Source organism: Nycticebus coucang, chromosome 10 (genome assembly GCF_027406575.1).
Source record: "Nycticebus coucang isolate mNycCou1 chromosome 10, mNycCou1.pri, whole genome shotgun sequence".
In the NCBI taxonomy this organism is placed as follows: domain Eukaryota; kingdom Metazoa; phylum Chordata; class Mammalia; order Primates; family Lorisidae; genus Nycticebus; species Nycticebus coucang.
The window spans coordinates 8,552,422-8,569,282 of NC_069789.1; the positions used below are offsets into that span (position 1 = coordinate 8,552,422).

At 43.2% G+C, this 16,861-nt stretch overlaps 1 protein-coding gene, 1 non-coding gene and 1 pseudogene across 2 annotated transcripts in view; 1 reads left to right on the forward strand and 2 right to left on the reverse strand.

The window, feature by feature from the left end:
* The window catches only part of SCCPDH (saccharopine dehydrogenase (putative)), a 42,877-nt gene extending 26,355 nt beyond the window's left edge, over nucleotides 1-16,522 (reverse strand). The window contains exons 1-3 of the mRNA XM_053605330.1: nucleotides 16,136-16,522; nucleotides 13,774-13,886; nucleotides 5,402-5,482 (exon numbers count right to left, since the gene is read on the reverse strand). Of these exons, the coding sequence (XP_053461305.1) occupies nucleotides 5,402-5,482; nucleotides 13,774-13,886; nucleotides 16,136-16,325 (384 nt within the window). The 5' untranslated portion in view covers nucleotides 16,326-16,522. The remainder of the gene's footprint in view (nucleotides 1-5,401; nucleotides 5,483-13,773; nucleotides 13,887-16,135) is intronic.
* LOC128597099 (ensconsin-like) lies at nucleotides 2,087-3,652 on the reverse strand (annotated as a pseudogene).
* Nucleotides 11,485-11,588, forward strand: LOC128597929 (U6 spliceosomal RNA). The gene has a single exon (XR_008383471.1). It is a non-coding gene; the product is annotated as a U6 spliceosomal RNA (small nuclear RNA).
* Nucleotides 16,523-16,861: the final 339 nt, after the last annotated feature.

The window sequence follows — 16,861 nt, forward strand, 5'->3', positions numbered from 1 at the left end:
TGATTCCATTTGTTAGGTAAAGTCCCTCTTGGAGTCCTCTTCTTTTAAACGTGAACATTTCCCACTACCACTTTTAAGTCACACCTCATTTATCTTCTTCCTTAAGAACTGCACAGGCTTCTGGTAAATACTTCACACCACTGCTTGCTGAGGGCAGAGGTCCTCTGGTTAATGATCAGCATGGCGGGCTCAGGGGAAAGCACGCACTATTAAGATGAATGCAATCCTTACCAACACAGAGAACCATTTTCTCTCAATAAATCACAGTGAAAGGATCTGGAGTAAGGTACCACTTTCTTTTCTGTTGTGTGTCTTACAAATGCCTCACTAAAATTTGGTGTCTGACATAAAAAATGACATTTGCAGAATATAATATTATAGTAAATAGGAACGGCATCTGGAAATTTATCTCATTCCATGTTTGAAGATATAGGGTTAACTGTTCTTCCCTTTATTTTTCTGCAGATAAGTCCTTGTTCACATTGAAATATGATGGCACTGGGCAGCGCCTGTGGCTCAAGGAGTGGGGCGCCGGTCCCATATGCCGGAGGTGGCGGGTTCAAACCCAGCCCCGGCCAAAAAAATCACAAAAAAAAAAAAAAAAAAGAAATATGATGGCACTTATGAAGAGGATGCTGAAGGCCCTCACTACATATCACCCTGCAAACTTTTCTGTTCAGCAGTTCTGGCACACTTTCAGAATACACCCAACAGTCCAATTTTATTTCTGTCCAGGAGGCTGGGTGCCAAGGATTGGATATAAGCATGGGTACACATAAGCAGCAAGATTACAGTCAATAGACTCTGAAAATTGAACATGGCGTCACAGTGAGGCCTGCGATGCCCCAGCCACAGCACCCTTCTGAGTCCCAGGTGGAAGAGGCCTGCGTGCTCTGCCTGCCCTTCCTGCCCTCTCCTGCCATCAGGTTGGGCCTGGAAGGTACCTCCTCCCAAGCTGCACCTCAAATTGTTTTAAATGTACAAATAAAACCTATTATAAAAATTAAACTAATATTAAAAACACAAAGAAAGCAAAAGAAAACCAGCACCCCAAACTGCATTATGCAGAAGAATATCATCACAGATCTCTGCACATAGAAAGAGGGGGGCAGGAAAGGAGGAGAGGACAGAGGAGGGGGACAATGTCCTGTCCGTTGAAATCTTTTGCTTCTTTTCGAGTTACAGAAATACTGAATAGTCGAGTTCCCATGTACCCTGAAAACCTGTTTCCCTATTAACATATTTTACCATTACTGATGCATTATTAGCTAACGTCTACAGTTTATTCAGATTTCCTTTGTTTTTAATGTCCTTTTCCTGTTCCAGGATCTCATCTAGGATACCATGGTACATTTAGGTGTCATGTCTCCTGAGGCTCCTTTTGGCCGTTGACAGTTTCTCACACTTCCCTTGTTTTAGATGACCTTGACCATTTGGAGGAGTGCTGGAGGAGTACTTCTCCTTATAGAAGGCTCCTTTATTGAAATTTATTTCATGGAGGTACTCCTTTATTGAAGGGTCCTTATGGAAGGCTCCTTTATTGACATTTATTTCATGTTTTTCTCATGATTAAACTGGGGAATAGGTTTTGAGAGGAAGAACACAGGGGTAAAGTGCCATTCTCATCACATATCAAGGCAACATACTATCAACATGATTTACCAGTTCTGATGCTGATCTGAACACCCAGCCACGGCAGTGCTTGCAGGTTTCTCCACTATTAAATTATGCTCTCCGTCCCTGAGACTAGAGCAGCTACATAAATTATTCAGAATTCTTCTGTACAGAAGATTTGTCTCTTCTTATCCTTTTGCCCACTTTTTAAATGGGTGTGTTTCTATTATTAACTTGTAAAAGTTCTTTATATATTCTAGGTATCTTATTTTCTCAATTTATCTTTAGGCTACTTTATTCACTTTTTTTTTTTTTGAACAGATTCTTTTTTTAATATAATGACTGTGTACATGGACAACTGAGATAGAGAAACAGCCCAAACTAATGTTTTAACAAATTACAAGCTGTTATTAAAGACCATATATTGGGATTTAAAAAAAAAATAGTTCAACAGGTGAATAGTCTCTCATTCAATCTAATAGATTACCCAATCCCTCTTTTAATAAAACCAACACATCATAATGGTCATCTAAGAACCTGGTCATCTGCCTAGAATTTACCTCTACAAATAGAGCTCTTTGCAATAATATTTAAACAAACAGGCTTAATGTCACTCTCTCCTATTCATTCTACTTGTAGAGCAAAGAGGTACTTATTTTTCAAGTATTATATTGTAAAAGGAAGGGAATTCCATTAATTGTAGAAATTCTTATTAAATTTCTGCTTTGGTTCTTCAGAAGAAATGCTTATATATCTTCTGCAGTCTGCTGTGTTTGAACACCATCTACCTGAGGGCTCTTCATTATCAAAGGCCAAAATTGGATTCAAAGGAATTTCTGGGCTCTCACTATTGGTGACATCTAATCTGGATGGTTTAGATCCAATGGGCAAGTCTATAATTTCTTCAAAATTTTCATTCTGAACAGATACTCCATTTTCATTTGCCTGTTTTTCCAAATTGGGAGTGCTCTCCGTGGTCACTTTTGACTGGGATGAGGAGAGTTTGTCATACATGGAAGTGCAGACACCTCTGTTCCTCCAGGGGGAGCTCCCTTGGCTAAATCACCATTTCTCTGATCAACTGTTTTCTTATCTGTCCCTTCTGTTCTCCTGGTTCTTTTCATAATCTCCTCAAGTCGCTTCTTCCTCTCCAGGCGCTCCTGTTCTTCTCTCTGGAAATGCTTCTCTCATTCCTGCCAGACCCTCTCTGCTTCTTCTTTCTGTCTCTGGACACGCTCCATCTCCTCCCGTTCGCGCTGTTCTCGCTCTTCCACTTGTCGGCGCAGCAGCTCTTCCTTCTCCCTGGCTTGCTCAGCTTCCAGCCATCGGGACTCTTCTTCACGTCGAGTTCTCTCTTCAGCCACCCTTTGAGCCAATTCCTCTTTCTTTTGTCTTTCCAGCTCTTCCTGCTCCCTCCTCTCCCTTTCCTCCTTCTCTCTCTGCTCTCGGGCCAGCGGCCTCCTCTCACCCAGCAGCCTTGTGGCCTCTTCTGGGTCGGTGGTACCTGCAGAAGTCTTGGGAGAAGCACTGGCAGTCACCGTGGGCGAGGGCGCTACGGTTGAGGCTGGGGTGGGGGCCGAATCCTGAGCTGGGGCCACAGCTGGACCAGCAGGGTTGGATTCTGTTTCCACAGGTGTCCTCTCTTCAACTGTGGCTTCTGGTACCTTCACTAAAAGTGCTTTGGCCTTCAGTGAAGGCTCACTGGCAACTCTCTGAGGTTCTTTCTCGGGGTCTTTTTTCTCAGGCTCCACTCTGACTTCTTTCTTGATGGGGCGGATGTTGCAGGGGGATGGGGGCCGGACCTGAGCAGGAGCAGCTTTGAGTGAGCCAGCGGGCAAGGCGGAGGCCGGTCTGGGTGTGCCAGGCAAATGAGGAAAGGACCTCCATGGGAGCCAAAGGCGAGAGGGAGCTGTTGATCTTGCTTTGGGATTAGATGGAGATGGAGCCCGTCGGACACCAGATGTAAGGTGGAAGGGTACATTTTCTCTTTCTCCTTTTTATACCCTGCTGTGCCATGAATGGTCCTCCTGCGCGAAGTTTTTTTTTTTGAGATAAGGTCTTACTCTGTTGCCCAGGCTAAGTCTTACTCTATTGCCCATCCTTGTAAGATACATAAAAATTATATAAAAATTGACACACCTACAGTGCATTTTACAAGGGTACATGTTAAATTTACTAAGTGTAGAGTATAACTGTCTTAATAAAAATAACTAAGAAAATGCGGTGAAGCTATGTTAACCAGTTTGATGAAAATATTTCAAATAATATATACAACCAGCACATTGTACCCCATGATTGCATTAATATACATAGCTATGATTTAATAAAAAAATATAAAAATCAAATGAAGATTTTTTTATATAATCGATTTTTATATAATTTTTATGTACTTTACAGGATGATTTACAAGCTTGTCACCATTTTCTATGCTCTGAGTTTTTGTTTTTTTTTGAGACAGCTGTTGCCCTGGGTAAAGTGCGGTGGCATCACAGCTCACAGCAACCTCCAACTCCTGGGCTCAAGCGATTCTCCTGCCTCCGCCTCCCAAGTACCTAGGACTATAGGTGCCCACCACAATGCCTGGCTATTTTTTTTCTTTTTTGGTTGCAGCCGTCATTGTTGTTTGGCAGCCCGGGCTGGATTCAAACCCGCCAGCTCAGACATATGTGGCTGGCACCAAGCCTGCTCTGAGTTATTTTAAATAACCTAAGAATTGCTTTTTTAAAAAAATTCACATTTCCTGCCTATTCTTGTATCAACTTCGGTAATTACACCCTCCTAGTATTTCCCAATATACATTATCAACTGATAAGCTCTAAGTACATATTATGCTGGCACACTGATGACAATAATCAATACAGACTAGAGACATCTGAGGTTACCACTTTAAAGAGTTAGTGTAGCTTAGTGACTATTAACACATCACGTCCTATAGTCAGGCAAATCTCAATTCAGGTCCTAGTTACTTACTTACTAGATGCATGACTCTGAGCAAGTTAATTAACTTTCCAAAGCTTCAATTTCCTCATCTCTGAGAAAAGAAGAAGGCCAGGTGAAGTGGTAGCCCATGCCTGCAATCCCAGCACTGGGAGACTGAGGTGGGAGAACTGCTTGAAGCCAGGCATTCAAGAATAGCCTGGTCAACGTAGCAAGACCCTGTCTCTACCAAAAAAAAAAAAAAAATCAGCCAGGCATAGTGGTGCAAGCCTGTAGTCCAGTTACTTGGGAGGCTGAATGGTTAGAGTGAGATATGATCACACCACTGCACTCCAGCTTGGGAGACAAAGCAAGATCCTATCTCTCAAAAAAATAAAATAAATAAGTAAAAATAAAAATAAAAATAAAGAACAGTTTGTAGTAAAAATTTTTAGCTTGAAGAGATCTTAAATTTTCTGTAATGTTGTAAAAGTGCCTAATTCTAGAAAGAGAATTCATAATGAAAAGTTACAAAAGCAAAATTCTGAGAATTATGCATAGTATACCATTCTAATTAATTCAGTTTACAGCATTAAGTAGCTGCAAAAATCAGCATATGCCATATACTAAGGGCCTGAAATAAATGAGGTTGTAGAGATGAAAGAAATCCAAGTAAACGGAAGCTAAGACCTTACCACCACTGTTCTCCTTCAAGCTATGAATATACTGAATACCATAGAAATATCTATAAACACTAGAAAATAAGTTGCCAACTTCTAAATGTCTCAAAATTGCACAAAATGTTTTCTACTTCATTAAAAAGAAAATCATGTGTTGTTAATTTTATGTTTTTTCCATTCCTTTCACGTACCTGAGGCTCTCCGCAGATGTCAATACAACTTGTTCCATTTTCAATACATGCTTTTACTACAGGTTCTCCGTAAAATCGATACTAGAAAGAAAAAGACAAGCTTAAATGAATGAAATGCCATTGTTATCAAGAAACCAAATGTTAATAAACACTGTGGGAGGTCAAGGCAAGAGAACAGCTTGAGGCCAGGAGTTCAAGATCAACCTGAGTAAGATGGAAACACCATCTCTGTAAAATATAGAAAAATTAGCCATGTGCAGTGGCGTGCACCTGGTTCAGACAGAAGGATTACTTGAGCCCTGGAGGTTGAGTTTGCAGTGAGCCATGATAATGCCACTGTACCCTAACCTGGGCAATAGAGTAAGACCTTATCTCAAAAAAAAAATAAATAAATAAAGTAGCCTAAAGATAAATTAAGAAAATAAGATACCTGCACTGTACCACCTCTGGAAGTATATATAAATAATGGCATAATGCAATCACAGGGGCATGTATGCTCACCTCCTCTAACTGAATTAAAAGTGGAAAGCTTTATAGAAAAAGTGATGGGGCCAGCACCTGTAGCTCAAAGGGATAGGGCACTGACCCCATATGCCGGAGGTGGTGGGTTCAAACCCAGCCCCAGGCAAAAAAAAAAAAAAAAAGAAAAAGAAAAAGTGATGGGCGCTGGCCACATACACCAGGGCTGACGGGTTCAAACCCAGCCAAGGCCTGCTAAAAACAACGACAAGTACAACAAAAAATAGCCAGGCAAAGGGACACTTAAATGATAGGGCAATGCAAGGACTGATGTTTACAAGTAGGTCAAATGGGCTATCCTCTTCACCTAACTCCATGGCTTCACTCCTCTTATTAAGAATGGCAGATAACGCTGGTATTACTGGACTCAGGGAAGTATATTAAACTGTAGTTCCTTCCCTGCCATTAACTAACCACATAAAATTAGTGAAGTATTTAACTTCGGAGGTAATGTGATATAATGGAACAGATAAGGGCTTTCAAGGGAACAAGACCAAAGTTCACACCTTTAATCCATCATTTACTAGCTACATGAATTTATTTACAAATCACCTAAATGGACTACTATATGAACAAAATATACATTTAAACATACATAAAATAGAAATATATTTGAGATTAAAAAATAGTCAAAGTTCTATTTTCCTTCTGCACCCAATGGACACAGACCTGGGTAATCCTTAGGGCTTTAAACATTCCTACTCTAAACTCATCTGGAGCTTTCTTTGGTCCGTCCCTTGGTTATTTTACCTCAAAGTTTCTCAAGTTGGCCAGGAGTCTACCTGCTTTAGAATCACCTGCGTCACATGCTATTTACTCAGTCCTACCTCAGATCCCCTGAACCGGGCTTTCTGATTTTAAATATGCCTATGGGTAATCCTTGCATACTTTGAAGATGTAGAATAACTGCCTAGCCATTTTCCTGGAAAATCTCATCTACTCTCTCAACTTCACCAACATTGGTGTTGACGACTGCCAACCTCTATCTCCAGAGCTGCTCACTGAAAAGGTTTCCTTGCAGGAGTGGAGGAGTGCAGTGGCTCACACCTATAATCTTAGCATTGTGGGGGGCCGAGGAGGGAGAATTGCTTAAGCTCAGGAGTTTGAGACTTGTCTGAGCAAGAGTGAGACCTCTAACTCATAAAAAATTAAAAACCCTGGGCGGTGCCTGTGGCTCAAAGGAGTAGGGCGCCAGCCCCATATACTGGAGGTGGTGGGTTCAAACCCAGCCCTGGCCAAAAAAAAATTAATTAATTAAAAACCCAGCCGGGCACCATGGCGAGCACCTGTAATCCCAGTGGCTTCTGGAGGCTGAGGCAACAGGATGCCCACAGCCTGAGTCTGAGGTTGCAGTGAGCTATGACGCCATTGCACTCTGCTCAGGGCAATGGGTGGGACTCTGAGACAACAAGAACAACAAAAAAGAAAAAGCAAGGAAATAAAAAGAAGAAAAAAACAAAAATAAGGAAATACAAAAGGTTTCCTTATCTGCGGTTTCTATCAGAAAGATCAGGATCAATGATAGCACAGCACGATTCATACATGATACTAATTTCGCTTTGGCTACATCTTCCCCTCCTTTATTTTCTCTTCACCCTGATTTTCTCACTTACTTAAAAAAAAAAAAAAAATCCCAAGCTGTGGTATATGTATACCATGGAATACTATTCAGCCATTAAAAAAAAATGGAGACTTTACATCCTTCATATTAACCTGGATGGACGTGGAAGACATTATTCTTAGTAAAGCATCACAAGAATGGAGAAGCATGAATCCTATGTACTCAATTTTGATATGAGGACAATTAATGACAATTATGGTTATGGGGGGGGAAACAGAAAGAGGGAAGGAGGGAGGGGGGTGGGGCCTTGGTGTGTGTCACACTTTATGGGGGCAAGACATGATTGCAAGAGGGACTTTACCTAACAATTGCAATCAGTGTAACCTGGCTTATTGTACCCTCAATGAATCCCCAAAAATAAAAAAAAAATAAAAAAAAAATCCCCCTGGCTCGGCACCTGTAGCACAGTGGTTACAGCACCAGCCACATACACAGAGGCTAGCAGATTCAAACCCAGATTGGGCCAGCTAAAAAACAATGACAACTGCAACCAAAAAATAGCCAGGCGTTGTGGTGGGCACCTGTAGTTTCAGCTACTTGGGAGGCTGAGGCAAGAGAATCGCTTAAGTCCAAGAGTTGGAGGTTGCTGTGAGCTGTGATGCCACAGCACTCTACCAAGGGCAACACGGTGAGACTCTGTCTCAAAAAAAAAAAAAATCCCCCTATGTTGTATGTATTTCTTGTCTTAACGCAGGTTATCTAGCAGTTAACGTCAGTTTCAACAAGTCCAAAACTGAATTCATCATCTTCCCCTCTAAACCTGTTTCTTTGCCTCGGCCTCCTAACACGTGATTCAAAGTGTAGCTTTTAGTTCGGCCTGCCTAGGTCTCACTTCTAACATCTTTTCTGAGGTACTCAGGAGGGAAGACCCTGAAACAAAATTGCACAGAAGGCTGAACAGCGCAGCGGTCTAGAGCATGGGCTTAAATCCAAACCCTGCACGCACTTGCTGTGTGAGACTTGGGCAAGGTACTTTACCTAAGTTTCAATTTCTACATCAAAAAAATGGAGATAATAATAGCACTACTTCTCTAGGTTGTTTTGAGGATGAAATAAGACCATACAAAGGAGCTTAGCACAGTGCCATGTACATAACATTCGATTTATTCTTTTTCATTATTAATAGCATTACTCTCCACACAATTATCAGATTAAAACCTGAAAACTTTCACTCTGCCTATCCAGTTTTACCAGTTTTTATCAAACCAGTCCTCTAAAAATATCTCAGATCAGTCTTTTCTCTACTTATACAAAGCTTAGTTCAGACTCCGTCATCCGTTACCTAATTTACTACAGATAGCTTCTAACTGGTTTCACTGCAGTCAATTTCTCCCAAGAAATTACCACTGTCATTCTAAAACAAAAATTGGATATTGCCTTTTCTCCTGCCCTACCCCTATGATACATACACTCTTAAAATCCTTCACCAATTCTCCAGTGCCTATAATATAAAGTCCAAACTACTTAGCACGTCACAAACCATCCTCAAGCATCATGTCAGCTCCTTAATCCCCATCTAGCTCAGCTATGTCATCATGTTGGCTCAGCAGCTCTGAATTGCCCGTACTTCCCTGAACATGCTGCTTTGCATGCCCGGTGTATTTGCTTCTGCTGGGAACATCCTCCCTCCCTCTCATGCCTGCCTCCCTGCCTAACTCCCAACTCCTCCAGGCTCAGACTCAGAGCCTCAGGTTCACTTCTCATATCTCAGTTAGTTCATTACAAGTACTGACAAGCTGCAGCAAAGCATTAATGAGCTTTTTATTTTTTTCAGGCCGAGTCTTACTATTGTCCTAGGTAGAATGCCATGGCATCATCACAGCTTACAATAACCTCAAGCTCCTGGGTTCAAGGGATCCTCCTTCCTCAGCCTCCCAAGCAGCTGGGACTATAAGCACCGCCACAATGCCCAGCTAGTTTTTCTATTTTTAGTAGAGATGGGGACTCACTCTTGAGACTGGCCTTGAACTCCTGAGCTCAAGGGATCCACCTGCCATGGCCCTGCACAGTGCTAGAATTACAGGCGTGTCACTGTGCCCAGCCTTAAAGCAAGGTCTTGAAAAGATATTTGCTCCCATTAATGAGCTTTTTAAAATAATAGTAGCTCTTTCTGAAAGAGTACACATTTTCCTATTTGCCACAGTTCACCTACCCTTACAATGTATTTTGTCACACCTGGTCCACTTCTCCTTTGGGTAATCTGAGGTTGAGAATTCGGTTTTTTTTTTGTAGAGACAGACTCTCACTGTACCGCCCTCAGGTAGAGTGCCGTGGCGTCACACGGCTCACAGCAACCTCTAACTCTTGGGCTTACGCGATTCTCTTGTCTCAGCCTCTCGAGCAGGAGGTTGAAAATTCTTATCCCTATTTTATTACATTGCTTGATTTTTCTCTACTTAGCAACTCATGCTTGTATGAGGTAAGTGAACAAGATCAGAGTAGCAATCCTTCATCTAACAGGGGACATTTCTCCCCTGTGAAGCCAATTAGCTTGAAGGTCAAAATGCAATCCTCTTCTCAATGTTCAACCCAGTGGTCTCCCTAGGGTGGTTCCTCCCAGGGGTACACAAATGATCCACTGAGTGGGGAAGTAAATACTGAAGCTTTTACTCGTGGTGATTTTTTATAAAAAACACAAAAACAGAACTTTTGTTAATAGTTAACACATGGGCTGACTGCAACACATTCAATGGGCCATGTTGAGTGGTCACGTGTTAAATGTAGGCTACAACAGGTGTCCTGAAAGGGCCATTCATTCAGTCCGTATATTACAACCTGAGGTTCGAATAAGGTTGCTGAGTTTTTAAGACTTAAACTCTGAGGCCTCAGGCATTTAGGAGGAGAATAAAAAGATCCTACAAAGACTTCTAGGATGACCTGGTAGACAGGAAGAAAACTAGGAGAAAGTAGAATGCAGAAGCCAACTGAAGGAGAAAGGGATCAAGCGGGTCACATGCTGAAAGCTTTGATTAAGGACTGAGAGCTGGTAACTAGATTGGAGAGGAGGGGATCCTGCCAGAAGTTTCATTAGAGTAGGGAGGATAATAAAAACCTGAGATTACTTTTAGAGCAGGAAGTGAGAAGTAGAGACAGTAAGTAATGAGAACTCTTTCAAAGAGATTTGCTAAAGAAAAACTAAAAAAAAGGGCATAAAAATATAGCTGGAAGGGTTATGTAGAATCAAGGGAAATTTTTTTAAAAGATGAGCAATATAATCACATATTTAAATGCTGACAGACCCTGGGTGGCGCCTGTGGTTTAGTGAGAAGGACGCCAGCCCCATATACCGAGGGTGGTGGGTTCAAACCCAGCCCCGGCCAAACTGCAACAAAAAAATAGCCAGGGGCAGCGCCTGTGGCTCAGTGAGTAGGGCGCCGGCCCCATATACCAAGGGTGGCGGGTTCAAGCCCAGCCCCAGCCGAACTGCAACAAAAAAATAGCTGGGCGTTGTGGCGGGCGCCTGTAGTCCCAGCTGCTCGGGAGGCTGAGGCAGGAGAATCACATAAGCCCAGGATCTGGAGGTTGCTGTGAGCCGTGTGACGCCACGGCACTCTACCGAGGGCAGTAAAGTGAGACTCTATATCTACAAAAAAAAAAAAAAAATAGCCAGGCATTGTGCCAGGCACCTGTGGTCCCAGCTGCTCGGGAGGCCGAGGCAAGAGACTCGCCTAAAACCCAGGAGTTGGAGGTTGCTGTGAGCTGTGATGCCACAGCACTCTACCAAGGGTGATAAAGTGAGACTCTGTCTCAAAAAAAAAAAAAAAAATTGCTGACAGACTCTGGAGGCTGAGGCAGGGACTGACTATTTAAGGCCAGAGTTTGAGACCACCATGGACAAGACAGCAGACCTCATCTCACTCATATGTATACACACACATACATGAATACTGATAGAAATAATTCAGTAAAGAGGGAAAGTCTGGTAACAAGAAAATATGTAACTGTGCTCACTTTGGCAGCACGTGTACTACAGTGAGAACAACAGAGAGATCAGTATGGCCTCTGCACAAGGGTGACACACAAGTGTCTGAAGCGTTCCATATTAAAAAAAAAGAAAAAGAAAATGTGTAACTATAAACATAAAGTCTTCAAATACCACACCAAATAGGAACAAGAGCAGTTTTTCCGTCTAACAAGAGGTAAGGTAGGGCAGCGGCCTGTGGCTCAAGGAGTAGGGCGCCAGCGCCATATACCAGAGGCAGAGGGTTCAAACCCGGCCCCGGCCAAAACTACAACAATAACAAGAGGTAAGGCAGAGTTCAGGGTACACAGTGCAGGCAGGCAGGCAGGTGAGTTGAACTGCAGGTAGGAAGATGAAATTCTGTTCTAATAGCTTCTATTTTCATAGGAAAAAAATAATAAAATCATCAGATCAAAGACTGGATGTGAAAAGTGTGAGGAAAAGGAAGCTGTAAAACTTCTTTGGAGGGGAGACTCGCCAAGGGAAATGCACAATTGCTATAGGTCGTAAGTCCCATATGAGGTTTCTAACCACGTATGTGAAGTGTGACCAGTCAGCATGGGGATGCAGATTTCTCTAGCTGGATTACTTATGTTTAAGTGAAGAGTAAGCAGAGAGTTACAATAACCAGGGTTGGGGATTTTCCACTGGGGAGAGAAGGACAAGGGAGTTAGTTGAGGGTGTATATTATACAGTGATTACAGCAATAGACCTAATGGATGGAACATAAGCTAATTAAGAATGAGATAAATCTCAACAATATTTTTATTTGATAACAATTCAAAACCTTTTTGTTCTCAATAAAAAAATTAGTATTTTAAATGCTTACTTTTTTTTTTTTTTTTGTAGAGACAGAGTCTCACTTTATGGCCCTCGGTAGAGTGCCGTGGCCTCACACAGCTCACAGCAACCTCCAACTCCTGGGCTTAAGCGATTCTCTTGCCTCAGCCTCCCGAGTAGCTGGGACTACAGGCGCCCGCCACAACGCCCGGCTATTTTTATTTTTTGTTGCAGTTTGGCCGGGGCTGGGTTTGAACCCGCCACCCTCGGCATATGGGGCCGGCGCCTTACCGACTGAGCCGCAGGCGCTGCCCTTAAATGCTTACTTTTTAATGTCATGCCAATTGTAAAGGCTTCTTCGGATCAGTAAACATAACCAACATGCACCTTGTCAAGTGGGCATAAGGCCTAGAAGTCATCCTTTATACCTCTCTTTCATATCCAGCACAGTAAAGAAAGCTGTTTTCCTTCTGAAATATACTTGGAACCAAACCACTTCTCACCACCTCTACTGCTACTATCCTGGTGCTTGTCCTGCTTAGACCACTGTTAGTCCCTTACTATCTATTTTTCCTCTCAGAAGCCAACGAACTTCAAAATTAAATCAGATCATCCACTTGTTTTGGACCACTCAATGACACTCTGTCACACTTGGAAGAGGCCTTCCAGTTCTCTGCCCTGCTCACTGGCCCTGCCATGCTGATTCTTGCAAATTCCTCATTCTTGCCAAGCACAATGGGACCTTTGTACCTGCTTTCACTGAAACATCCTCTCAGATATTCAGCAGAGATCAGAATGAAGTGAGAAAGTGCACTCAGATCTCTGCTCAGAATGTCAATTACTCACAAAAACCTTCCCTGATCACGCATCTACAAAACACTGATATACCCGTTCTTTATCACCTTTGCTTCATTTTCCTTCAAAGAATTCACCACTACCTACTATCACAATCTTATTTTCCTATCTCCCCCACCAGAATGTAACCTCCAAGAGGGATCTTCTGGAGGTGCCTGGAATAGTACATTTTATATACAGTAAACATTCAATAAATACTGAATAAATGAACAAGTCCTTTTTAGTACTTATTTTTTGTGCATGTTAACATATGTATTTGTTAATACATGGATATAATTTATAAATAAATAAAAAATATATTAGGGGTACACACACACAGTTTACTGCAACAGTGTACCGTACAATAAAAAAGCAGAAAAATAAAAAGTCTAGCTAGCATAGCTGCAGCCAATGAACAAACAAACCAGCATACATTCCTTGAGTACAGAGTCACAGAGAGCCTATTACTCCCCCTTTCAGGAGACTTTGGTTATATCCATTGACTTCACAAGAAGAAAAAACTTCCCATTTGGGGTTACAGCCTTCAACCAATGCTGCTATCCTCTGATCTTATGTTCCTCCGGAATATGAAACACCAGATTTTGCTAGAAATGAATGCACTGTTAGTTCTTACACAAAGAAGGGTTGATTACTTACTGGTCCTACACAGTTGAGGACAACTGTTGCCTGTTTAGCCATTTCATCAAGTGAGGCTGGATTAGTGATATCACAAATGATTATTCCAACTTCAGACAGTAGTGTTTGTCTTCCTAAAATAAGAAATAAATAATTTAAAGAAAATCCTGGTATAATATTAGATCTTCCAGATCCTCTTTTTATAGTAATCAGTAACAGCAAATTACTAAGTATACAAAGAGATAAACTGTTTTTTTTTCTTTTTCTCTTTTTGAGATAAACTGTTTTTAATCAAGTTAATAAAAAAGGAAAAGGCTGGAGCCCAAGGCAGGAGGATCACTTGAGAACAGGAGTTCAAGATCAGCCTGAGCAACACTGAGACCTCATTTCATTAAATTTTTTTTTTTTAATTAGCGAGGCATTATGGCACATGCCTGTAATCCCAGCTACTAGGGAGGCTGACGAAAGAGTACTGCTTGAGCCCAAGAGTGTGAGGTTGCTGTGAGCTATGAAGATGCCACTGTACTCTAGACTAGGCAACAGAGTGAGATCCTATCTCAAAAAATAAAGGGAAAAGGCTATGTGGAAAACAGAGTTGCTACTAAGGGTTACTAAAAAGATTAATAACCTTAAAAAAATCCTCTAACATAAGCAATGTGTAAATAACCCCACATAACATGACAATTTTATAATCAAGTTTAGATGCTAAGTAGATAAGTATCCTGACTTTCTCTCCGTCAAGAAATTTCTATTACAAAAAGTTTTTCATCAACTACTAAACAATTACATATGATCCAATTATAGCAAATGGAAGGGGTTTGTTAACATCAAAATCATGAGAACAAAAGAGAACTCTGAGGTGAAATGCACACACTATATAAAAATACCCAGGCTTACAATAAGAAAATAATTGGAATTAACAGACTCAATACAGCAATGCAGGTTTGAATAGGTCAAAGTGTACTTCCCACAATACCCTGATTTGGCATGACAAATGGTAGATAACCAGTCTGTACTTGTATGGTGGTGAGCAGGAAAAATAAATGGAAGAATATGTTTTAACACTAAAACTACTTCTTTTTCTGTCTTCTATGAAATTTTCGTCCCAAGAAAGGCAGGATTACACTCTTTCCTAACAGACTGAGTTGGTGTAGTGTATTCTTGGTTATCAAAATGCTCCTAGAGCTTTGAGATTGGGATTGGTAAATATCCATGATGTGTGAAAAAGCATGACACATAATATGCAATCTCAATCCCAGGAAATCGGGTATTGTGTGTGTACGCTCGGGATCTGGAAGGACGTGTCAAACTAAACTGCTTGTGATTGTGGATGACTTTGTTCTTTGCTTCTTGTGTTTTCAGTTTCCTATACTGCATATATTAACTTTAAAAAAATAAAAATTATTGTAAAAAATAAAAAAGTAAAACTACTTCTTTTGGAAAAATAAAAACCAAAACGCTCTTTGGTTAAGATTCTGCATGTTGCTAGTGGCAGCGCTGAGAGTTGTAGGAGAGTCCAGCCTAGATGGTGTCTTGGGTACATAACCACAAACAAAAGATCTTAGATTCTCACTATAAACAAGGCTCTGTTGAAATTAAAAGATTAAACAGAAGTAACGTAGTATGCCCAGAACTTTTAGCTACTATAGTATTTTGGTATGTGGAATCTAAGATGGAGAATTAGCAGTCAGATTTTAAAGGTATCCAGTCCTAAATTACATGTCTCCCCCAATTTAAGTCAGACGCGTGTGTCTGTCTCCTCTCCCACTCCGCAGCCCCAGCATTTAGGACAGGACCTCGCATGGAAAAAGACCACCCACTAAAAACAGAACAAGCCAATATCCAAACCAGACATACCAACTTTTTTTTTTTGGATGAAGAGTAATTCCTACAAGCAAAACCCAATTTTTAAAAGAATTTTAAAATGAAAGCCACAACCACGTGATCAGTGAAATTCAATAAGCTTTCTCTCCCGTCCCCAAAAACACAAGGCAGAGTGCAAACCCCAAATAACAAGAAACGTTCAACCCCCCGGGCATCTCTGCTCCAGAGCAAGACGCAGCAGAGAAGGGACAACAGAAGGTCTTGACTGTATTCCACAGGAGGGTTCTCTAAATGGAGGGAGAAATTCAAAAGCAGGGAAGAAGGAGCAAATATATATACGTATAGTTAAACTTTTCTGGTTTTAATTTAAGGGGTGGAACTAAGCCACGACAGTGTCTGAAACCTCCCTCTGCTCCTCCCGTCCCCGAGCGGGGCGTGGGGCGGCGGGGGGCGCATCCCCGCGGAGAAACGCTCGCTTCCCGCGACTCGCGGCCCGGCCGGGGCGGGCCCGGGGAGGCCGAGCCAGCGGCCGGGACCCCGTCCCCCCCGCCGCCTTTACCCAGCTTCAGGGCCGCCCTCTCCAGCACTCGCTGCAGCCTCTCCCGGCTGCGGCCCGCCACGGCCCAGGGCAGGCGGGAGTTCCGCTCCGGGTCCGCCTGCTCTCGGGCCACCTCCTCGGCCACGAACTGGCCGGTGAAGCCAGAGGCGCCGAACACCACCAGGTGGAAAGGCCTCTGCTGCGTCGCCATGACGAGCCTACGAGCAGCCACGGCGCGGGGCGGGCTGAGTCCACGGCGCCTGCGCCTCAGGCAGCGACTCCAGTACCGGGCGCAGCAACCGCCGCCGCCGTCGCCGCCGCCGCCGCCGCGCCGCGCTCCCCTCAGTCCGCGCGCGCCGCCGCGCCGGGGACGCGCCCATGGCCAGGCCCAGGACGCCTCGCGCGCCGGCCGCCGCCGCGCCGCCTCCGCCCCGGGAGGCTTCGGCCCGGAGGCCGCCCGGGCCACGGGCTGCGGCTGCGGCTGCGGGTCCGTCGCTGGGGCTGGCAGGAGCCCGCGGCGGCCCATGGCTCCGGCCGGTCGTCTGGGGGTTCTGCTCCGACCGCCCGGGGCGCCTCATCTTCTAGCCCGCCCGGAGGCTGGAGGCGGCAGCGGCTGTGGGAGGGGGTTGCGCAAAGGGTTGGAGGAAACCTGACAGCCGGAGGGGGTGGCGCGCGCCCGGAGCGTCGTGGTTTTCTTCCTTCCCTGTGTCTTCCCTTCTTCCTCCCTCCCTTTCCTTCTTCTTACTT